At 43.4% G+C, this 20,792-nt stretch overlaps 3 protein-coding genes across 3 annotated transcripts; 2 read left to right on the top strand and 1 right to left on the bottom strand.

The window, feature by feature from the left end:
• Positions 1-3: 3 nt before the first annotated feature.
• cactin lies at positions 4-5,298 on the bottom strand. The gene is made up of 10 exons (XM_031855107.1): positions 4,994-5,298; positions 3,659-4,283; positions 3,420-3,515; positions 3,189-3,334; positions 2,869-3,031; positions 2,119-2,233; positions 1,763-1,955; positions 1,531-1,650; positions 1,058-1,392; positions 4-887 (listed from the first exon to the last, which is right to left on the bottom strand). Exons 1-10 carry the CDS (start codon positions 5,296-5,298, stop codon positions 397-399), a joined length of 2,589 nt encoding a protein of 862 aa, XP_031710967.1. The 3' UTR covers positions 4-396.
• A 625-nt stretch (positions 5,299-5,923) lies between these two features.
• On the top strand, positions 5,924-12,071 carry LOC116387386 (ubiquitin-conjugating enzyme E2 R1-like). The gene is made up of 5 exons (XM_031854393.1): positions 5,924-6,716; positions 8,604-8,690; positions 8,806-8,903; positions 9,996-10,130; positions 10,224-12,071. Exons 1-5 carry the CDS (start codon positions 6,537-6,539, stop codon positions 10,432-10,434), a joined length of 711 nt encoding a protein of 236 aa, XP_031710253.1. The 5' UTR covers positions 5,924-6,536; the 3' UTR covers positions 10,435-12,071.
• An 820-nt stretch (positions 12,072-12,891) lies between these two features.
• Positions 12,892-20,786, top strand: sirt6 (sirtuin 6). Its single transcript, XM_031855345.1, has 8 exons — positions 12,892-13,055; positions 14,302-14,429; positions 15,680-15,862; positions 17,952-18,011; positions 18,285-18,380; positions 18,471-18,551; positions 19,769-19,892; positions 20,066-20,786. The coding sequence occupies exons 1-8, from the start codon at positions 12,990-12,992 to the stop codon at positions 20,384-20,386; spliced, it is 1,059 nt and encodes a 352-aa protein (XP_031711205.1). The 5' UTR covers positions 12,892-12,989; the 3' UTR covers positions 20,387-20,786.
• Positions 20,787-20,792: the final 6 nt, after the last annotated feature.

Raw genomic sequence — 20,792 nt, 5'->3', positions numbered from 1 at the left:
GTTATAAATTATTTTCATCAATCATCTTTGTACTTTAGTGTACGTGATTCAGTCTCTTTGTGAAGACGGACCAAGTTTCAGATGTTCGATGTTTTAAGTCTGTAACTCTCGGATGAAATGTTTTAAATTGGTGTCCACGGCAGAAAACCATCAACCAATGGAAATGTGCAAAGAGTAAAAAGGAGGAAAAAAATCTTTAATGTGTAATTTTCTGACTACATTACAAAATACTTTTTCAGACAACAGTACAGAAAAATTTGTAGCTTTAACAAACTGCTTTTTGGTGTTTAGAGCAGCTAAAAACAATAAAACAAATCGACTGTACAGCCCACATAATAAAGCAAGTATGGTTAACACCCTGCAACCGGGGTTTTGGTCCATCCTGGTCTGTGGCCTCTATCTCCTGTAGCGGTACCTCTTGAAGTGGAACCACAGCTGGAAGATACCATTGGAGAACTGACAGCGGAAGCCATGTCGGTGCGAGTACTCCCACTCCCTGTTTACGATCTTAAAGGCGATGTCCTCGTACGGAGGGCCAGCGTGGAACCGTAAGATCCCGAAGTCCTTGTTGTCGGGACTGGGCTCGAGGAAGTACTGCGGCGTGGAGCGCTTGTCGATCAGGTCCGGGTAGAAGATGTTGAACTTGTAACCCTGGACGATCTTGGGTGGGGGGTTGTCGAAGTCGTAATGCGTCTGGTTGTATTTGTTCCACTCGAAGCCGGTGTGGACCCTGTTAAAGAAGCGGGGTTTCCTGGGACGGTATTTGTCCGCCCAGAGGTACATCTTCCCAGTGACGGGAAACTCCACGCTGAACTGGGCCTCGTCGTTGCCCATGCCCTGTTTAGCGCGACGTACGAAGGCGTCCTCGGCGCTCTCGCTGGCATCGCCTGATGGAGAGGTCAAAGAAGCAACAGTGGGTGAGAAACAATACATATATCACATACTTACAAACCCATTCCTTTCTTTTTACAAATACTGTATTTTTCACAATTTGACCAGTTTTCTGACTCTGATTTCGAAGCTTTTAATGTGTTCGTTTCTGTTAATAATCTCATACCTGTGACTTGTAGCTGTTGGCGTGCTAAGTCCAGTCTGTGCGCGTCCTCCTCCGGCGTGGTCGTGTGCGAGTCCAGCGGGAGCTCGGAGGTCGTGAGCAGTGCGGGGCTGTAGCGACCGGAGTCGTACTCCGCCTGACTCTGCTGGATCAAGTCCTCCTCCGTCAGCACGGCCTCCACCACCTCGCCCTCTTTCTCGTCATTCTTCTTCTCACCCTCGTCTCCTCCATCCTCATCTTGGTTTCCTGCTGAGGATGTTGATGGACCTGCTTCCTCTTCGGTTTCTCTGTTCTTGTTTTTTGTCGAGGATTGACCAGGCTCCTCTGTTGTGGTCCCCCTTTTGTTTTTTGAAACACAGAAGTGAGAATTGACACATTGTCAGGTGAAAGTTGGACGCCAGGTCACTGTCATCTGACTGAGCCTTTGTGTCCCCACAGTTTCAGGATGTGTATTGTGTTGTTTCGAGGTAACTTACTCAGCTTCACTCCTCGTCTCCTCTTTGATGATGGGGAACAGAGGTTCACTTTCCACCCCTTGTTCCTGTTTCAGCTTGAACAGCTTCTGACGCAACACATCTTGATGTCTCTCTCTCAACCTGGGACATAAAATGAAAGTAGTTTTACACACACTTCTCCACGGTCTATAAGCCAAATGTGGAACTGATTAAAACAGCATAAACACAGTAAGGGTTCCCCCCACATTGGTACCTTGCCCTGGACATGTAGACTCTGACTTGCTGCAGCAGACTCTCCCAGTAACCGACATCGAGATTGGATCCTCCAGCCCGGATCTTTGTCTCAATGTTCAGGTGCAGCGCCTGCAGCTGGCTGTACGTCTTTCCTTTGAACACCGTCTGGACATCGATGCTCACAGCTGTGTTGATGCCCTCACGACGATCACCTGAGAAATCAAAAGATTCCATCGAAGATAAAAGGGGAACAATGTGGTTGAACATGTTGCATATAAAGTTCACAGAGACAGCTACAAGTTGAGTTATTAGTCAGAGGAGCACTGCTGCAAATGTAACTTCACAAGTAGAAACAAAGCAGGGCCAATGACGCACCTGGTCCTTTCCCAGAAGCCTCCAGTTTCCTCAGTTTGCTGATCTCGTCCTCGGTGATGGTCGTCATGTCTCTCCAGAAGTCCACATTCTTCCCTTGCTCCAACTCCATGTACACCTACCAGCACAACAACACTCAGTTCACCACAAACAGATGGAGCTCTTTTAACGAACAACAGGTGTGAAGCACACCTTAAGTCTACACTTTGGGCTGAGTGATCATTCAAGATCAATGATGCGTCTGCTTTTCCCTACATTGTAACTGTTGTGATTTGGTGCCCCTCGGTGGCAGTTAACAGAAAAAGACAACGGCAGACAGATCTAACTCTGGGACAGAAAGATGAATCTGTTGAAAGCATCACAGACTGCACCGACTATAAGTGGGATTGTCTGGTTTTTCTACAAATATCTTGCACCACCAGAATAATTTGAACGATGCTGTAATCACATACAAATATCTAAATATAATGGCTATAACTTGCACAATTAATGTTAACATTAAGGTGATTACAGCAAGTTGTCCAATCGCTGAGAAAGTGATGCAATCAGAATCAGAATCTCGAGTTTGTTTATTTGAACGTGACGTGTTTTATGCGCGTTAGCTGGACATTTTACAAGAGTAAAAAGAGGCCGCAATCTTCACGGTGCCCTTCTTCTTGTTGCTGCATTACTACATCTCCCCTAAAGAAGCGACCCGTGTGATTAGAGATATTTTAAGGTCTTTTACACTTCGACGTACACACAACCTCATACCTTAATGTCCTCCAGCAGGTCGTCCATGTCGGTGACCGTTAGCCCGTTGAGAAAGGTATAAGGCTCATGCATCTCCACGGCGAGATCGTCGTCTTCTGCACTGATGTACTTCGCCAACAGGTCAATAGGTTTGGCGCGACCATCGCGGATTCGGATCTTAGACCTGGACACGCAATACACACAACACTGTGAGTCAGCGCGTACACTGTATTTATTAAGGAACACTTGAACCTAACTAGAATTGTGCAAGAAAACCGAACAGCAGCAGAAATCCTCTGACGTGAAAAGAGGATATACAGCAATCGTGGATGCACACTTACCTTAGTTTGGCCTGGTGCAGGTGGAAGTTGTCCTCCTGTTCAGCCCAGGTCTTGAAATGCTCCGCCTCCTTTTCTCTCTGAAGCATCTCCAGCTCCGTCTCCCTCATGGCCTTCTCTCGCTCCCTCTCCAGACGCAGCTGTTTTACCTGCATACGCAACGTTAGTTTGGTTAATGAAACGGTCGTTACTCATAACTCATAACATTATACTGCCACAAAATACAGCTCGTACCTTCTGCAGCTCTCTGCGGTTCTCCTCTTGGATGCATTTGTTCCTGTCTTTAAGATCTTTTTCTCCCAGATGGCCGATGCCTTTCTTATCCAACGCCTGAAAAGAAACACACACACACAAAACGAGATTCTCAGAGCTAGGACAGGAAACTTTCCAAAAAATCTGGGGCTGCATACAAATTGACTAATACAATTTACAATAACTCATCAAATGCTGTTGGAAACTGCTCCCCAACTCACCTTCTGCCATTTGAATGTGCCCAATAAGTTGTTGTCGCCAAAGGGATTGTCTGCATTGGTGTATCCCATGTACTCTTCGCTCCAGCCCATCTTCTCTCTCCTTTTCTTCTCCTTTGTTTCCTTCTTTGTCAGTCTCCTGGCCCTCTTCTCCTCTGGTGTCTCCAGCGCTTTCATCATCTCCCTCTGATTTTTCTTGTCCTCCTTTTCTTTGACCACTCGGCCCCCGTGATCAGACTCTGAGCTGTCGGACGACTCGGGTGAACTGGAGCGCTGCCTCCCTCTCCCTCTGTCGGCCGTCTCTCTGCTTCTCTCGCTCCTCCCTTGCTCCCTGTCGTCACTCCTCTTCCTGCGCTCTTGGCCTTTGTCTCCTTCTCCTTTCCTTCCCTTGTCTCTGTTGTTGCTCTCACTATCTCTGTCTTTATCTCTGTCTTGCTCCCTCCTCGGTCTGTCTCTGGTTGGACTCTCTCGATCAGGGCTTCTCCGCTTTCTCCTTTCTGTGTCGCTGCTTTCATCATGGGAGTCAGAGCTGGACTGGGACTTTTCCCTCCTCTTCTCTCGAGACGTTCCTCTCCGGTTCTCCATTTCCTTTCTCGGCCTCCTCACTTTGGGATCACCTGAATCAGAACTGAGACAGAAAACAGGTGATTTAGTACATTTCCACTCCTGGATGGAGACTAAATGAATACATGTGTTCTTTACTCTTGAATGACCGAGATGGTATGAGCTGTGGGGTATTCAGTTTGTGGCAGAATCATTTTGAGTTGATAGGTTAACCGTCTAAAACCTAGATCCAGATGCAACAGAAACTGATTGACACAGTTAATATCTACAAGTCTTTTTTGTTTACATACATATGCATGTGTTATACTGGATCATTACCTACAATGGAAGTTGCATAAACAAAAATGGTTGCTGGTTTGGGTAAATTGAACTCTGCAAACCAGTACACCTGACCGACAGGCTGTGTTTAATACTCCTGTTTCATATGTTTTAATTGTTTTAAATACCTCCGCAGTATCGATACCGAGAGGTTTTACTAGGGGAAGTAAACGGATGTAAACAGTTTGAGTGCTCGGGTTATGGAAAAGTGTAATACTAAGCCTGTTAATTCGTACAATCCTTAAAGTACCAAAAAATGTTGTGGGACACATTGGCTCCGTGTACAATTAAATTCGCGGATTAACACGAGCGTTACTTATTCTAATGTATTCAAATCCATGAGCTCGTGACATAATGTCAACCGGCATTACCATTACAACAGGTCGACTCGAGCCGCAAAACGTGGTGAACACCCAAAACCAACCAACTAGCACCAGACAGCAAAGACAAAGTTACCTCGATGAACGAGCCCTGGACTTGCTGCTGGGTCGGTGTGGTCCTCGCCTCCTGTCGCCCTCCGAGTCGCTCCTGGAACCTGGACGGTCCCTGTGTTGAGGCCCACGTCGGTCAGGAGAGCCATCGCTGGAGTTCCTGCTGCCCGAGCGTACCCGTCCACGGGCGGTTATTTTCGAATCCAAAGACCGACTGCGGCGTCTCCTTTCCTCCGGAGATCGAGACCTGCTTACTTTAGATCGGGTTCGCCGATCCCGGCTCCGACTTCTGGATTTAGAGCGGGACCGACGTCTTGATTTCGAAGCCATCACGAACTTTCCGTCAATGCGGGGGTCCTACGTGCACACTGTCGCGTAAATAAGAGGTAACAAAGAAACCGGTTGGCTGTCTTTACACAGTGTAACGTTTACCTGTGTGTTTGTAAAACATGTAATGAAGGAAATCTACGTCCATTTGATACCCGTATGAAAACTGCGTGGTAAATTGTCTGGTTTCAGAATATATTGATCAGACAGGCAGCAGGAAACTACTTTAAAGGGGCTTTCTACAAAATGGCGCATATTTCAGACGTCACGACTAAAGATTGAGAAAACAAATTATAATACATACAAATACATGCACGGGGCATCTACAATCAATGTAACACCATTGAAATATGTTGTTTTTGGTAAAACAACGTGAGAGTGAAATTAGGTCAAAGCTGCTTTTCAGAAACACAAACAACATTCGTATGTTCGTGACGTCAGGCATATGTAGTTGTCTCCGTTCACTCCTAAAATAATATATATTAAATATGGTGACATATCAACCAATTAACCTTGGTTAACGTTTTCTTCATATAACCAGCTATTGTTATACACTATTGTGTGGCTTTCTTTCTTGCTTGTTCGGTTAAAAGTCGTGTTTGCGGATGAAGCGCGGACTACAAATCCCAGACAACACAAGGCGCCATTGCCCGTGTTGAGGGGAGAGAAGACTCCTTTCAGCAACATTCTTCTTTACCCATTCTCCCGTTCGGCCCGTTTTAAACTACACTTCTGACTTGTCGTCAGAGTTTGTGTTCGCTAGCATTTCGGATCAGTAATTGTGTTTCCTGCTCTAGTCTGACTCTCGTGCGGAGTTATAAACTATTGACGCGGAGGTAAACTGGTCTTCAGCTGGTCCGTGAGGCTTGTGAGCTAGTTTACATTAGCCAGCAGCTACCAGTAGATTTACGGCTTATATCCGCGGCTGCCCTGCCGGGTAGATCAACTAAAGCTGGAGGCGCTGGTCAGCCACAATGGTTTGGTCAGTTCACCAATGTCTACGTATTGATCGCACTTGTAAATAATTCACCTGATTGTTTTGGGGGAAAATCAACGCAACCTTTGTTTGATTTATGCGCAGCCCGTCTGGTTTGGCCTGTTTCATTGTCTCCGAACGTCGAAAACAGACAGGTGTTTTTTGAGTTGTTTTGAGGGCTCGTGAGGGTAACTCAGTCGCGATCGTGTAAACAACCCGGGTCAGCTGTTGACTCCACATAATCTCGAAAGCTCCCTAGTTCAGTATGGCGCAACACACTCATGTAGCCAGTTCACAGAAAGCACTCATGTTGGAAATGAAGAGCCTCCAGGAGGAGCCCGTCGAGGGATTCAAGATCACACTGGTGGACGAGGCTGACATGTACAACTGGGAAGTGGCCATTTTCGGGCCCCCAAACACTCATTATGAAGGGGGCTATTTTAAGGTAAGAATACGACTTTATTGTCCACTAAGGTGGCACATCTGACAGATCATTAAAACACAGACACCACACATTAAATACAGCATTTACATTATCAGTTCTTCAAATATTACACATCACATAATCTACATGGAAAAACTTGCATGACAATCAAGTGTGTCAGTAAAATGTGTATATTGTGTACAAATTTCCCCCTAGGGATGAATAAATTGTATATACAGTGGGTACGGAAAGTATTCAGACCCCTTTAAATTTTTAACTCTTTGCTTCATTGCAGCCATTTGCTAAAATCAAAAAAGTTCATTTTATTTCTCATTAATGTACACTCAGCACCCCATCTTGACAGAAAAAAACAGAAATGTAGAAATGTTTGCAAATTTATTAATAAAGAAAAACTGAAATATCACATGGTCATAAGTATTCAGACCCTTTGCTCAGTATTGAGTAGAAGCACCCTTTTGAGCTAGTACAGCCATGAGTCTTCTTGGGAATGATGCAACAAGTTTTTCACACCTGGATTTGGGGATCCTCTGCCATTCTTCCTTGCAGATCCTCTCCAGTTCCGTCAGGTTGGATGGTGAACAGCCATTTTCAGGTCTCTCCAGAGATGCTCAATTGGGTTTAGGTCAGGGCTCTGGCTGGGCCAGTCAAGAATGGTCACAGAGTTGTTCCGAAGCCACTCCTTTGTTATTTTAGCTGTGTGCTTAGGGTCATTGTCTTGTTGGAAGGTGAACCTTCGGCCCAGTCTGAGGTCCAGAGCACTCTGGAAGAGGTTTTCTTCCAGGATATCTCTGTACTTGGCCGCATTCATCTTTCCTTCAATTGCAACCAGTCGTCCTGTCCCTGCAGCTGACAAACACCCCCATAGCATGATGCTGCCACCACCATGTTTCACTGTTGGGATTGTATTGGGCAGGTGATGAGCAGTGCCTGGTTTTCTCCACACATACCGCTTAGAATCAACTCCAAAAAGTTCAATCTTGGTCTCATCAGACCAGAGAATCTTATTTCTCATAGTCTGGGAGTCCTTCATGTGTTTTTTGGCAAACTCTATGCGGGCTTTCATATGTCTTGCACTGAGGAGAGGCTTCCGTCGGGCCACTCTGCCATAAAGCCCCGACTGGTGGAGGGCTGCAGTGATAGTTGACTTTGTGGAACTTTCTCCCATCTCCCTACTGCATCTCTGGAGCTCAGCCACAGTGATCTTTGGGTTCTTCTTTACCTCTCTCACCAAGGCTCTTCTTCCACGATTGCTCAGTTTGGCTGGACGGCCAGGTCTAGGAAGAGTTCTGGTCGTCCCAAACTTCTTCCATTTAAGGATTATGGAGGCCACTGTGCTCGTAGGAACCTTGAGTGCTGCAGAAATTCTTTTGTAACCTTGGCCAGATCTGTGCCTTGCCACAATTCTGTCTCTGAGCTCCTTGGGCAGTTCCTTCGACCTCATGATTCTCATTTGCTCTGACATGCACTGTGAGCTGTAAGGTCTTATATAGACAGGTGTGCCTTTCCTAATCAAGTCCAATCAGTTTAATTAAACACAGCTGGACTCCAATGAAGGAGTAGAACCATCTCAAGGAGGATCAGAAGAAATGGACAGCATGTGAGTTAAATATGAGTGTCACAGCAAAGGGTCTGAATACTTATGACCATGTGATATTTCAGTTTTTCTTTATTAATAAATTTGCAAACATTTCTACATTTCTGTTTTTTTCTGTCAAGATGGGGTGCTGAGTGTATATTAATGAGAAATAAAATGAACTTTTTTGATTTTAGCAAATGGCTGCAATGAAACAAAGAGTGAAAAATTTAAAGGGGTCTGAATACTTTCCGTACCCACTGTATATCTATATTGTAGTAATACAGTGTTCAACCACATGTTGTGTGTCCCAGGCTCGGATCAAGTTCCCTATAGACTACCCTTACTCCCCACCTGCCTTCCGGTTCCTCACCAAGATGTGGCACCCCAACATCTATGAGGTAACGTGTCAAACCCTGATTTTATTTCATATCATTACATTTCATTCAACGTCTTTCACGTGTTGCACGATGAATCTCATAATATAAACGAGTTGCTTTCCTCTGTTTTTTTTAGAATGGAGACGTGTGCATCTCTATTTTGCACCCTCCAGTAGACGACCCGCAGAGCGGAGAGCTGCCTTCAGAGAGGTGGAATCCCACCCAGAATGTCCGGTTAGCACTCTCCCTCAATATCTCTCCTCGTGTGTCTCTCCTTTCTGGGTGCCTCCCTTCTTTGTCTTCTCTCAGCCACCTCAATGATTGACCTGACTCACACCCTTATCACGTGTCTTCGGTGGCGTCCCGTCAGTACCACATGTGTGTGATGTGACCTGTTTTTGGCCAGTGCTGTCATTAGATAGCTCCCTTTGTATGTTGGGTAGTTGCGCAATATTTGTATATCTGTAAAATGTGGAGGCGTTACCAAGCAGTTAAAAAAAGTTAAAATATTTCAACTGTTTGTTTGAATCAAAAGTGGCCTGTGGTGGATTCGTGTCAGAGTTCCATTTTTACCAAATTATTTATCAAACAAGAATTTATTAAGAGCCACGACATCAAGAAATTCTCCATCACGGCTAAAAATACATGCTGTGCTTAACTGAAACCACTTGAATCTTACTCAGGCACAACAAACACCATTAGATCTTATGATAAAAATACATTTCAAAATGATGTTGTGTTCTTCAATAGAGCAGCTCATAGTGTGTGGAACAATAGGTTATTTTACATTTATATCTGACCAAAATGATCAACACCATGTCAAATACGTGGGGATTAAATGTATTATGGTATGTAGTATCTATGTGAATGAGTCACATATGTGGTGATAATAACTTTCCTCAAGGGAACAATAACTAACTAATAATAACTAACTAAGACCTCAATAATAAACATATAGTTATATTAAAAAGATCTGGCCATTATAAGCTTCTTATATAATTGTTTTATATTGTATAATATAGTTACAATTGTTGATAAATACTGTACATTAATAAACTCTTAAAAATATCACTATAGCTGTGTACACTTACATTAAAGTATGTTATAAGCAACTATTTAAATGTTTGTATACAGATCATAAATGGGGGATTTCATGTCGGGTGTTATTTATTAGTTGATGGATATACAAATAGCAAATAACATGTTCACATTTGATAATCAAATATACAATTCACGTGTTTATATCCTGTTGAAAAACTGCCATTTTATATCATTATAATTTAAGTATATATATTCATATTTTTTCACCTTTTTGTTCTCTTCCAGGACGATTTTGCTGAGTGTGATCTCGCTGCTGAATGAACCCAACACCTTCTCCCCCGCCAACGTGGACGCCTCCGTCATGTACCGCAAATGGAGGGACAGCAGGGGCAAGGACCGGGAATACGTAGAGATCATCAGGTAAACACTCGCACTCACAAGAGTAGGCCGCGTTTAAAAAGCCTCTTTGTCAAGTGCCCAGTCGTCCTATGTCTTCTTCACTATCTCCCTCAGAAAACAGGTGTTGGCCACCAAGGCGGAAGCTGAGCGCGACGGCGTGAAGGTGCCCACCACGCTGGCCGAGTACTGCGTCCGCACGCGGGTCCCGGCCCCCGACGAAGGCTCCGACCTCTTCTATGACTATTACTACGACGACGACGACGTGGACGGCGAGGACGGCGACTGCTGCTACGACGAAGACGACTCGGGCAACGAGGAGTCGTGACATGCTTTTTAAACGGCACCCCAACCGTGGCTGACACATGCTACCCGTTTTTTTTTTTTTCTCTCTGGGTTGCCAGAAATTCTTGGGTCGACACCCAAGAAAGATTTGAAGCTTCCCACTTCTAAACCAATGAAAAGAGCTGTTGTTGTGTCTCCCGGGTCTCTGAATTATTTTCAGAGGCGAAAATCGATGCACTGTTGTAGAGGAGTCAGAAATAGTCAGATTTGCACCAGCACAAAAGTCACCAGTTTCCTCCGTTATCATTTTCATTATCACCTAAAACCTTACTGTCAGAGAATATTACTTCATCCTCTTGAGTTGTCCGGCCTCCTGTACAGTACACAGTGTTGTGGGGTTAATACCACTTTTAACAATCGCAACATTTGCACTGGTGCAAACACCTCCAAACTTTACTCAGCATCTCTCTCTCTCTCTCTCTCTCTCGCATATCTTTATTTCCCTAATTGTAACCGGGTGTTGCTCACCAGTAGATTGAGGAACAACCCATTGAATCAGACATTTCCAAGTTTCACAATCTGCCCGGGCTTCCATATGACGGGATGTCACAGGACGATGTTTTCAAAGTTCTTGTGCATGCCGGAACACGATCGGAAGCTTTTCGTCCCTTTTTACTGATGGACCGCTGACCTACATCGGGATCCGTTTTCAGCTCGCTGAGAAGAAAGACTAGTGTTGACCGGGATGCCAGAGAACTTTGTGTCTGGAGGACCAGCTGGCAAAGCTGAGTCAGTGGGTCAAACCCTCACGTGAACAGTTTTAGTAACAAGAAACTGATCTTTTGCTGTGTTTTCTTCTGGTTACTGTTGGATGTGGTTCTGTGTCATTTTGAGTGTGGGGTTATGTTATTTGAAGTAGCTCAGATTTAATAGTTAATGTAGGGAAGTTATTCAGTGGGGGGGCAGAACTAATTACTGATCAGAAATGTATATCCTCCTTTGCTCTCTGAGAGGCCCGACGGAGCCAAAGACACGAAGCAGTGAAAAAGAAAAGCCCAAACTGTTCTCGTCTTTGGTTGCTCTCTTGCAGGCTTCGTTATTTTAGTCTCTTTCTTTGGTTTGACATTATGCCTGCAATCTTTTGCTTGCAATGATTCATGTGATGAGATTTGGTTTGATTGGCCTAAAAAAATGCTTCTATAGGAAAAATGTCTGTCAAAAAGTGTTGTTGCCGTATCGGTCCGAATTATCAAAGTTTTTCAGCCCCTGAAGTGAGAGAACAAGGCCGTCATGTTCTGTTTTCATTTCTATTCTTTGTGTCAGCAGAGAGTAGACGGGTTTTGATATCATTTTTAGAGTGCATGGGGTCTTTTTTTGTGTATTTTTGCATAAGCAATATTGTTTGTTTGAATTAACTCAAATTAGGACTTCATACTGAATTTCTCAGGATAATGAATTGCATAATGACAAAACAATTAATACAAGCATCTATTTTACTCTTTTAGGTTGGTCTTCAGAGTTGGTTTACAGCTTCAACAGGAACCATAACTGATATGCACATGTAGCTGTATGTATGATTGATGTATTGTTTTATTCACCTGTGTTTTATTTTTTATTTTCGGCTATTTAAACTGAAAAATAAAGATTTATTGGGAAAAAAATGAACAGTCTTGCAGTGCTTGGATTGGTTGCACTTTCAATATTGGCTATCTTAAAAGTAGTTTTCAAAATATATTCACCTTTGATTTTATTAAAACTGTCTTTAAGGATTGATTGCCCTGCACAAACTCCATGGTGTACTGCGTCACAATATTCCCTCTCTGGTATGAATGTAGATTGAAAGGTGAATCTGCACTATGTTGCATATGTATGCATGATAACAGGCCCGTTTGTCGAAGCCTGCAGTAAAACAGACAATCTGTCGTCTATAGATATGACTATCTGTCATGTTAGTGGTTATTTTTATAATGTAGGAAATCTATTAGTAATTGAGAAGAAAATTATTCTATCATGATTGTGAAGGCATGGTGCTGCATTCAAGTCACACGGGAAAATTGCGTATTATCTTCATAGTTTAAAGCCACAGCCTTCTGAGTGAATACTTCTTTTGAAGCCCTGAAGAGGTCGTGCCCAACTTGCTGTATTTTTGGTTTATATGTCTGATATAAGTGTCCACCATAAGCTGTGAAGCTTCATAGATTCAAATATAGTTCATAAAGAGAATACAAAAGCTCAAAATGCTGCATTAGGAGTAGGCCGAGGCATGCGACTGGGCCTTCCTGATAGGTACTTCATAAACTTAGATACATTTAAGTTTGTGTTTTCGCCACACTATGTCCAATTTTGCAGTGCACGATTTGTGAAACCCGGTGTGATAACGGGATTTTATGTGAAAAGTAAACATTCTTCGATGGTTCGTTTCCGGGGTGGACGGGGAGATCTCGTGCATTTTCCCAACTCTTAGAACGCAGCTCACGTTGTCGCTTAGAGATGACGTCAGCCAAACCACACGATTAAAGAAACGCTTGTGAGATTATTCGTCTCTACGATACAGGAACAACGTCCTACACAACAATAATAAAGAGACCAACACCAGCCATGTCTGTGAACTATGCTGCTGGCCTCTCACCGTACGCAGACAAAGGAGTGTGTGGACTTCCTGAGGTAAAATAAATCGACTGTGGGCTAACGTTGTGTGGTTAGCTGCTAGCAGGTTAGCCATGATGTCTGCTTCATCTTTAGGATGATAAATTGAAAATAATAATAAAATACATTTGAGTAGCAATACGTTGATATCATCCAAAGGTTCTGCTTTCAAGTGTTGACCGAAGAAAACTTAAAGCCAGCAGCAGAAAGCCCTTTAAGCATCACCGTTATTGGTCTTTGTTAAGAATGGGTCCATTCATTTTACACCATTCCCTCACGTGCAATCAATGTTCTAACGTTAGCTGAACTAGCAATGAATACTTTACCCTGTAATGTCACGTTATATGTTAAATATTGTCTGCAAAAAGCCACTGTCCCCAGTTTGGTGTTGTAATTTCATGTTTTACATGAAAGACTTTCACTGAAGATTGGATTTAAAGAGAGGCCCAAACTAGTCACTTCAGCAATCAGATAAAGTTGAGAAGTAAAGGGGCAATACCTTTACTCTGAAATCGTGAATAGCAGAAGTATAAAGATGCAGAAAAATTGATGAACTGTACATTGAATATATTGTATTACTTTCCACCCTAAACATAATGTGACACTCTCTGTTCCAGCTTTGTTATATACTTTACAATTCTGTCTTCAAAGCTGTTCCATGTTTAGTAAAATCTCTGCTCAGGTACAACAGTAATTCACCTGTCACTTAAAAATAAAAGACAATAACAGGAAATGGCAGAAGGGAATGTGTGAGGTGCAGAACATTTAAAAGTTATCCAACTTGAAAGACGCACCAAGCGTAAAACCCAGAGCAACGTTTCTTGAGTAATTCTCAAGTTGTAGTAGCTCGTGTCCCACTGGAGATATCGGGTTAGATTACAAAGTCTAGCACGCTCTCCCCCATGAGTGATTTGCGGCAACGCTTACAGGAAAAGACACTACATTAAAACTGCAACATGAAACAAGATATTCATATGTGTGTTTGTTATTGTAACATCATGAACATTCGTACTTGTTCTGTATTGACGAGCTGCGTGACTGTGAATGCTTTGGCCTTTTATGGCTTCAGTTCAAACTGAACAGGGAATCTCTTCGCCTGCAGGGCCTTTACACCGACATTGTTTAGATGAAATACTGTATGAAAGCATCCCCTCTCGACCTGCGTCGTTCCTAAATGCTCCTGATATTTAGGCATTGTATCAGAAATTATGTGATATTTGATTGTGCCAGCTGTTTTAACCTGATGCCTGCTGCTCTGTGGCAGGTGTTTGACAGCCCTGAGGAGCTGAAGGCGAAGGTGGAGACCCTCGCCCAGTTGGTAAAAGAATCTCAATACTTGGTTGTCCACTCTGGAGCCGGAATCAGCACCTCAACAGGCATCCCCGACTTCAGGTGAGGCACAAATCTTTGGAGAGATTATGATAATGTACATAACGTAGTGGAGATTCCTTAATTTTCCTGTTTTGAATTGAAGTTACTGTCTACCTTTCCTTGGCATTAATCTGCTTTTGGATTAAAATGGCAAATTGATTATATGAATATATATATAAATGGATTATATAACATTGCAAGTCTGAAGATAACTTGTGGACAACTACCAACCTTATGCCACAGCATCTAATACAAAATACTGTTTTCAAATAAACTGCATAATCAGTGAATCCAGGCCAGAAATGACATAATGTGAATCTTCACTTAGCCTCCTGCTTTCTCTTGTAGTACCACTGTATGAGCAGATGAGGGCAGTACTTGTTTATTATTTGTTGACTCCAGCTCTTTGTAAAACAATATCTCACACACATCAGTGTGTGTTCCTCCATTATAGTGCAAGAATCTCCTTTGATATTCTGCAGACACGTATTTTTCCGTAATAGTCGAGCTGTGGCACAGAAGATGGACAACTTTTTACTCATTCATTGAATTCATTCTGGTGTGAATGTCGGATATTTACAAGTGAGAATTCATACTTTTGTAGATGTTTGCTGGAGACCTGACTAATTAATGCTTGATTGGTCTTCCTGTCAGTCAGGTAGACTCGAGCTTTGACGGCGATATCATTAAAGCCAAGGTTCCTACATCAGGCACACCAACACACGTGATATTCCCACTGCTGCCATGCACACACACACACACACACACACACACACACACACACACACACACACTTTCCCCAGCTGACAGGTACAAAGTCAGCCCCTGGGGTTGGTATTATTGACGACATTTACCTTGTATACACCTGCTGTGTAATACGTGACGTACAGGCCACTCCGTTAACGTCGGTACGTCTTTGAACTGGTCTTGGCTGAGGGGGCAATGAATCCTATTGGTGTTGAGAGATGATGCTGTGTTGATGATTCACTGGATGCGTTTCCTCATCTGATGCATAAAGATAAGTTGTGTATCCTCGAGGTAACTGTGAGTGTTTCAAACAGCAGTACTGACAGGTCCGCTGTGTTCATCCCTCATTTAGACACTCAAAACTCCTCCTCTTAGATTCTTTTGATACTCAACCATGAATACATACCCATTCCCCACACACCAGTTGTAGACACGAAATGCCTCCAGTCCACCCACTGCATTACAACCTGTCCACTCCTGATTAAAGCTACCAGTCCTCTCTTCATCACTATATTCTCTTCCAGGGGTCCAAAAGGTGTGTGGACGTTAGAAGAAAAGGGTGAGTCACCTCACTTTGACATCACATTTGAAGATGCCCGACCTAGCTTGACTCACATGGCCCTCCTGGGGCTGCAGAGGGCCGGCTTCCTCAAGTATCTCATCAGCCAGAATGTGGACGGCCTACACGTCCGATCAGGCTTCCCCAGGTAACCCCGCCCCGCCTCCTGTAGCATGACGCACACTCAAGTAGCTCACTCAAGCCATTGCTGTTAGTGGGCACGGGGCGATGCAATATCTCACAGGCGAGCCACGTAGCACCAAGTAGCACTCACAGGTGCAGAGTAAGCTTATTTTAGTAATAGTACTAATAGTAAATATTTTTTTTTATTTTCTGAATGTGTAGCTGATCTATAACCCGTCGGTACGAGCCTCCGTTTGTGCCAGCGAGGGAAACGGTAGAACAGATTCTTCACTGCAGTGAAAATGTGTTTGAAAGGCTGAATGCCAACAAGTGTGGATTGAAGCAGAATGTTTCACAGATAAAAACACGTTGTTGAAATGATTACATCCGTCTTTTCTTTTGGACTCTACAAACTCAGGAGTTATTGGAAATGTTTGGATCACAACAGTCTCTCACATTCCTACGCAGCCACCACTGGAGTCTAATTACACAAATAGTAGCCCATAATATTCACTACCGAGCCTGTTTGTAACCGGTACCGACAACGTATTTTCACTTCACATCTCCGTTGCACTGCTTCAGAATGACTGCAGGGGAAACACTAAATGTCTTTGATTTAGGATTTGAATGTCAACGTTATGAACGTTCAAACTATTTGGTACACACGGTACCTTTTTAAAGCAGTATTGTTTTTTTTCCCCACAATAAGCTGTAAATGCAACACTGTTGGGCTGAAAACAATTATTTTCATAATTAATTTATCTGCTTGTTACAGTGTTGTACTGGACTTTCCATTTATCTATAAATCATTTGGTTTATAAAACTTTAGAAAAGTTTTCATTTAAAAAAAATGACTTAAACAATGAATTGATTGTCAAAATAGTTGGCAATTGATTTTCAGTTGATTGATTAATTGTAACAGCTCTACAACATATCACCTAAAACTATTCACCCACTCGGCAGACACAGAGCAGCATGAGCATTCATTTGGATCCACCTTTCTAACTGCTCCACTCTTTGAACCAGCTGTGCTAACTTTTTGCCGGTTGGTGCTGGTCAGGTAGCGTGTCGTCGTCTTTAAGAACTTGTTTTCTAAAAGCCGCTGCTGCTGGAAACGAGGTGGATAAGAGCAGCGAGAGTGAACCATAAAACCAAAACAATGGGCTGGAAGACGCTAAAGAGCAGCACTGAGTTTAGGGGAACTGCAGAGCCGGGGATCAATCACTCTGGATTGTTCACTGCAAGTCACCATGTTCCCCATTTAGATGTAGTCAGTTGACCTAATGTTAGTATAAAAATACTCATTAGTGCAGCTTTAAAGATGTATCATCCCATCAAACACTATGACTGCAGCAAATGTCCTCGTTTTCACAAAGTTCTCCATATATGTGAGAGGAAAAGGTTCTCCATTTGCAAATATATGTTAGATTGTAGATCGTGTTAGATTACATCGCTGTGCAGAGTGATTTTGAGTTGAAGCAGAGCGAGAGGAGTGGACGTGAGGTATTTATTAAGAGGAAAAGTTAACTTGTTCAGAACATGCAGTGAATTCCTTAATGTGGAGGAAACGACCACACTATAGTTAGTTTTATCTTTACTCATTTCTCATATACAAATATATACAGCGTTGTAAGTCCTGTGAGAGAACCATATTGTTGTTGAATATGAAGCTGCTGCTTTGTGATAACAGCTGGACCAGCGGGAGACATGAGGAGCTCTTTAAATGCAGCTCAAGTGAGTTCAAACGAGGCTCGAGTGTCGTGGGACATGTTTGTTCTGTCTCCGGACTAACCGAAGGACAATAATCCAATTCTTTATTCAGCACATTAACCCGTCCATTACGCGCATCGGAAGCGGAAGGCTTGGTTTCCCTGGAAGTCATTTGTTTTCCTCTACACTCCCATCGGTCAGAACGGTAGTTCTCTGAGGAAATCATTGAGGCAGCGGACAAACTGGTGAAGTGAACTGGTTGTCAGTGGAATACAGAAATGAATATCTTGAGGCCTCAGAATATTAATCAGAGAGGGACTGCAGAGAAGTTCTGTGGAAGAGTCTGGACATTCATTTTTGGAGACAATTAAAAACAATGAAATATGATCTTTTGAATCTTCTAGGGATGTGTTATCAGAGCTCCATGGAAACATGTTTGTGGAGGAGTGTGAGAAGTGTGGCAGGTATGTACACACACACACACACTTTGATCTTAAACTGTTTGTACAAACTGCAAATGATGTGCAATTAAGTCTCCGATACCCTTAAAGAGCGTTCCCAGAATCCTGTTGAGTCCACATCTTGAAGACAACTGTCTGTAGTCAAAAGTTGTCTGTTCTATCTAATCGATACTATCGTGGTTATGTGCACGAACTCGTGCGTATAAATGCTTGTAACTCGACTAAAGCTGCTCTGGACGGACAGAGACGTGACCTGTAGGAGTCTTGGTTTTCTAGGCAGTACGTCAGAGAGAAGGTGATCGGCGTGATGGGACTGAAGCCCACAGGACGTCACTGCGATGTGCTGCGATCCAGAGGGCTGAGAGCCTGCAGGTGACGCATGCTTTCACTGCATTTTGAAATATCCAGTAATGAACTATGATCCATTTATCAGTATCACAGAGTATCCTTTTACCGAAACAGAGGGAAGCTGATCAGCACTATACTGGACTGGGAGGAGGCTCTTCCTGACAGTGACTTGAACAGAGCAGAGGATGCCAGCAGGTGAGACAAATAGAATTGCAGCTCCATTGTTTCCTTATTATACTCTTATTATACTATTGTCTGTTTTGGGTTTGATTCAGTATTTGTCTTGATAACCTGGTTACACACAGCACATTCTCTTATCTATCCAGATATTCCTGTTTCATGTCACATGTCATAGTTCAAACGTGTCCTGCGAACTGAAAAATGTGAATTTATGTGTGTGATGCATTTGCTTTATTTTTCTGTCAGCGTCCTGATGTGAAAATGCTTCACAGTCTGCTTTAACGTTACCATTTCTCTCTTTTTAATGTTTCTGTCAATGTTTCCATGCAATCCTTCAACCCCAACAACGGTTTACTGTGCGTCTACAAAACGGCAAGATGAAAGTTTGTGTTTCACCTTGATGTTAATGACCATTAATAGATGCATAGTAACATTTAAACTACAAAGACAAGCTTTGGAGCTCTAACTGTGCGATGTGTTGTGTACTTGTAGAACTGGAGCTGCTGTGTTTTGGCTCTTTCATTCATTATGACACAGCGCAGTGAGCAGTGGAGTGTGTGGAGTGTGTGGTCTGGGCCTCTCATGTATCACCATTACATCTGAGTCACAGCGCTAAGCACCCGTTTCTCTAAAAGAAAAAAAAAGCAATCTTTGAAATCATTTTTCAACACTTATGGCTGTTCTCAAGGTGTTTCAAGGATCCTTAAAGAAAGAAATGCATTATTTTCCTCATACCGTCTGAATATACCTTCAGTCTCTATAAGCGTCCCTCCTCTGAAAGAAATCCAGTTTCCTCTGATTGTGCTCGTGAGAAGAATACGGTGCACCTTTGCAAAGATAGTTCTCTCGCTGCGGTGTATTCTGATGAGTCTGCATGAAGGGGAACCGAATCTGAATGGCTTGTTGAATCCAGGCAGCCAATGAAAGACTGTCTGGGTCGTCTTATTTCACAGCTTGTGGGCGGGTAGGATCTCCAGATGCCCAAATGTGTGAGCACAAGCACTGATAAAGGGAGTTTTTAATGATATGTTTTGACTGACATTGCGATATGATTTGTTATGTTCGAGGGAATGGTAATTATTACATCTTTATAATACTTTGAACATGTTTTTTGAGGGGATCTGTACCAAACAAAGATGTCTGTCTTTTCTCACAACCAAACATTTCTATCAGCATTGGAAACTCAGCGACTCCCTTAATTTCAGGACATATTTTCTACTGTCTGTCCCCAGACGAGCCGACCTGGCGCTGACGCTCGGCACCTCCCTGCAGATCAAACCCAGCGGAGACCTTCCACTTCTCACCAAGCGCAAAGGAGGAAAACTGGCCATCGTGAACCTGCAGCCCACGAAACACGTCAGTCCCATTAACGCACCACCACCTGACACACACACACGTGTGTGCGTGTGTGTGTGGAAACATGAGATGGCAACATCAAAGGCTACATTGTGTTTACGTTCTGCTCATGTGCCCTGTCCGGCATCTCCAGGTTTTACCGTTTCACCGTCGTACATTTTCTGTTTTTGTAGGACAAGCACGCGCACCTGCGTATCCACAGCTACGTGGACGATGTCATGAAACAACTGATGGAGCTGCTGGGATTGGACATCCCAAAGTGGGAGGGTCCGACTGTCTGCGAGAGCTCCAAAGCCACCGCCGAGTCCACCACCGATGTCAAACCACCGTGTGCAGTCACAGCGAAGAAGAAGAAGGTGAAAAGGGAGCTGGTTAAGGAGGAGAGGCAAGGAGACACGACGGCACTAACAGACGATGGGAGTGTTAAGGAGGAGGCGGTCCCTGTAAAGAGGGAGAGAGCGGACTCCCCAGTCGAGTTAAAAGAGGAGAAATAGCCTCAGGTAACACAAACCCGTCCAGAAATAGACTTTACAACAAAAGCGGCTCGGTTTGATCAGTTTGAGTACAACGATTCTTCTCCTCTGACACGCTCTGGAGCAAAGACTCTTTATTACCACAGCGGTTTTGTTTTTTAAATCCCCCTTACAGCCACGACACACAGCGACATGAAACTGACTCCTCGGCTGAAAGCTCCAAAGTTGAACACCCGATAAAGTGAAATTAGCTACGTGATTGTGTCCAGGGTAGAAGGATGACTCCTCATTATGTGGACGTTTGAGTGAGTGGAGTTTTCTTTTTCATTTCTGGTCCAACAACATGCCTTAAGAGTACATTTACTAATACATGACCCACCTCGGGGCTTTATTTTGCTTTGAGAACCAAACTTTAGCAGACAAGACC

The sequence above is a fragment of the Anarrhichthys ocellatus genome, unplaced genomic scaffold (genome assembly GCF_004355925.1).
Source record: "Anarrhichthys ocellatus isolate YVR2014 unplaced genomic scaffold, GSC_Weel_1.0 scaffold15, whole genome shotgun sequence".
NCBI classification, from domain to species: domain Eukaryota; kingdom Metazoa; phylum Chordata; class Actinopteri; order Perciformes; family Anarhichadidae; genus Anarrhichthys; species Anarrhichthys ocellatus.
Note: the sequence above shows the minus strand (reverse complement) of the source record. Positions and strands in the feature narration are given on the sequence as shown.

Excerpts from the sequence above, each read along its gene's own strand:
- LOC116387386 (XM_031854393.1), top strand. The coding sequence starts at position 6,537 with ATGGCGCAACACACTCATGTAGCCAGTTCACAGAAAGCACTCATGTTG. Across the intron at positions 8,691-8,805 it reads GGCACCCCAACATCTATGAG|AATGGAGACGTGTGCATCTC; the intron begins GTAACGTGTCAA and ends TGTTTTTTTTAG. Across the intron at positions 8,904-9,995 it reads AATCCCACCCAGAATGTCCG|GACGATTTTGCTGAGTGTGA; the intron begins GTTAGCACTCTC and ends GTTCTCTTCCAG.
- sirt6 (XM_031855345.1), top strand. The coding sequence starts at position 12,990 with ATGTCTGTGAACTATGCTGCTGGCCTCTCACCGTACGCAGACAAAGGA. Across the intron at positions 13,056-14,301 it reads GAGTGTGTGGACTTCCTGAG|GTGTTTGACAGCCCTGAGGA; the intron begins GTAAAATAAATC and ends GCTCTGTGGCAG. Across the intron at positions 15,863-17,951 it reads GTCCGATCAGGCTTCCCCAG|GGATGTGTTATCAGAGCTCC; the intron begins GTAACCCCGCCC and ends TGAATCTTCTAG.
- cactin (XM_031855107.1), bottom strand. The coding sequence starts at position 5,298 with ATGGCTTCGAAATCAAGACGTCGGTCCCGCTCTAAATCCAGAAGTCGG. Across the intron at positions 3,516-3,658 it reads GCACATTCAAATGGCAGAAG|GCGTTGGATAAGAAAGGCAT; the intron begins GTGAGTTGGGGA and ends GTTTCTTTTCAG. Across the intron at positions 1,651-1,762 it reads GTCTACATGTCCAGGGCAAG|GTTGAGAGAGAGACATCAAG; the intron begins GTACCAATGTGG and ends TTTATGTCCCAG.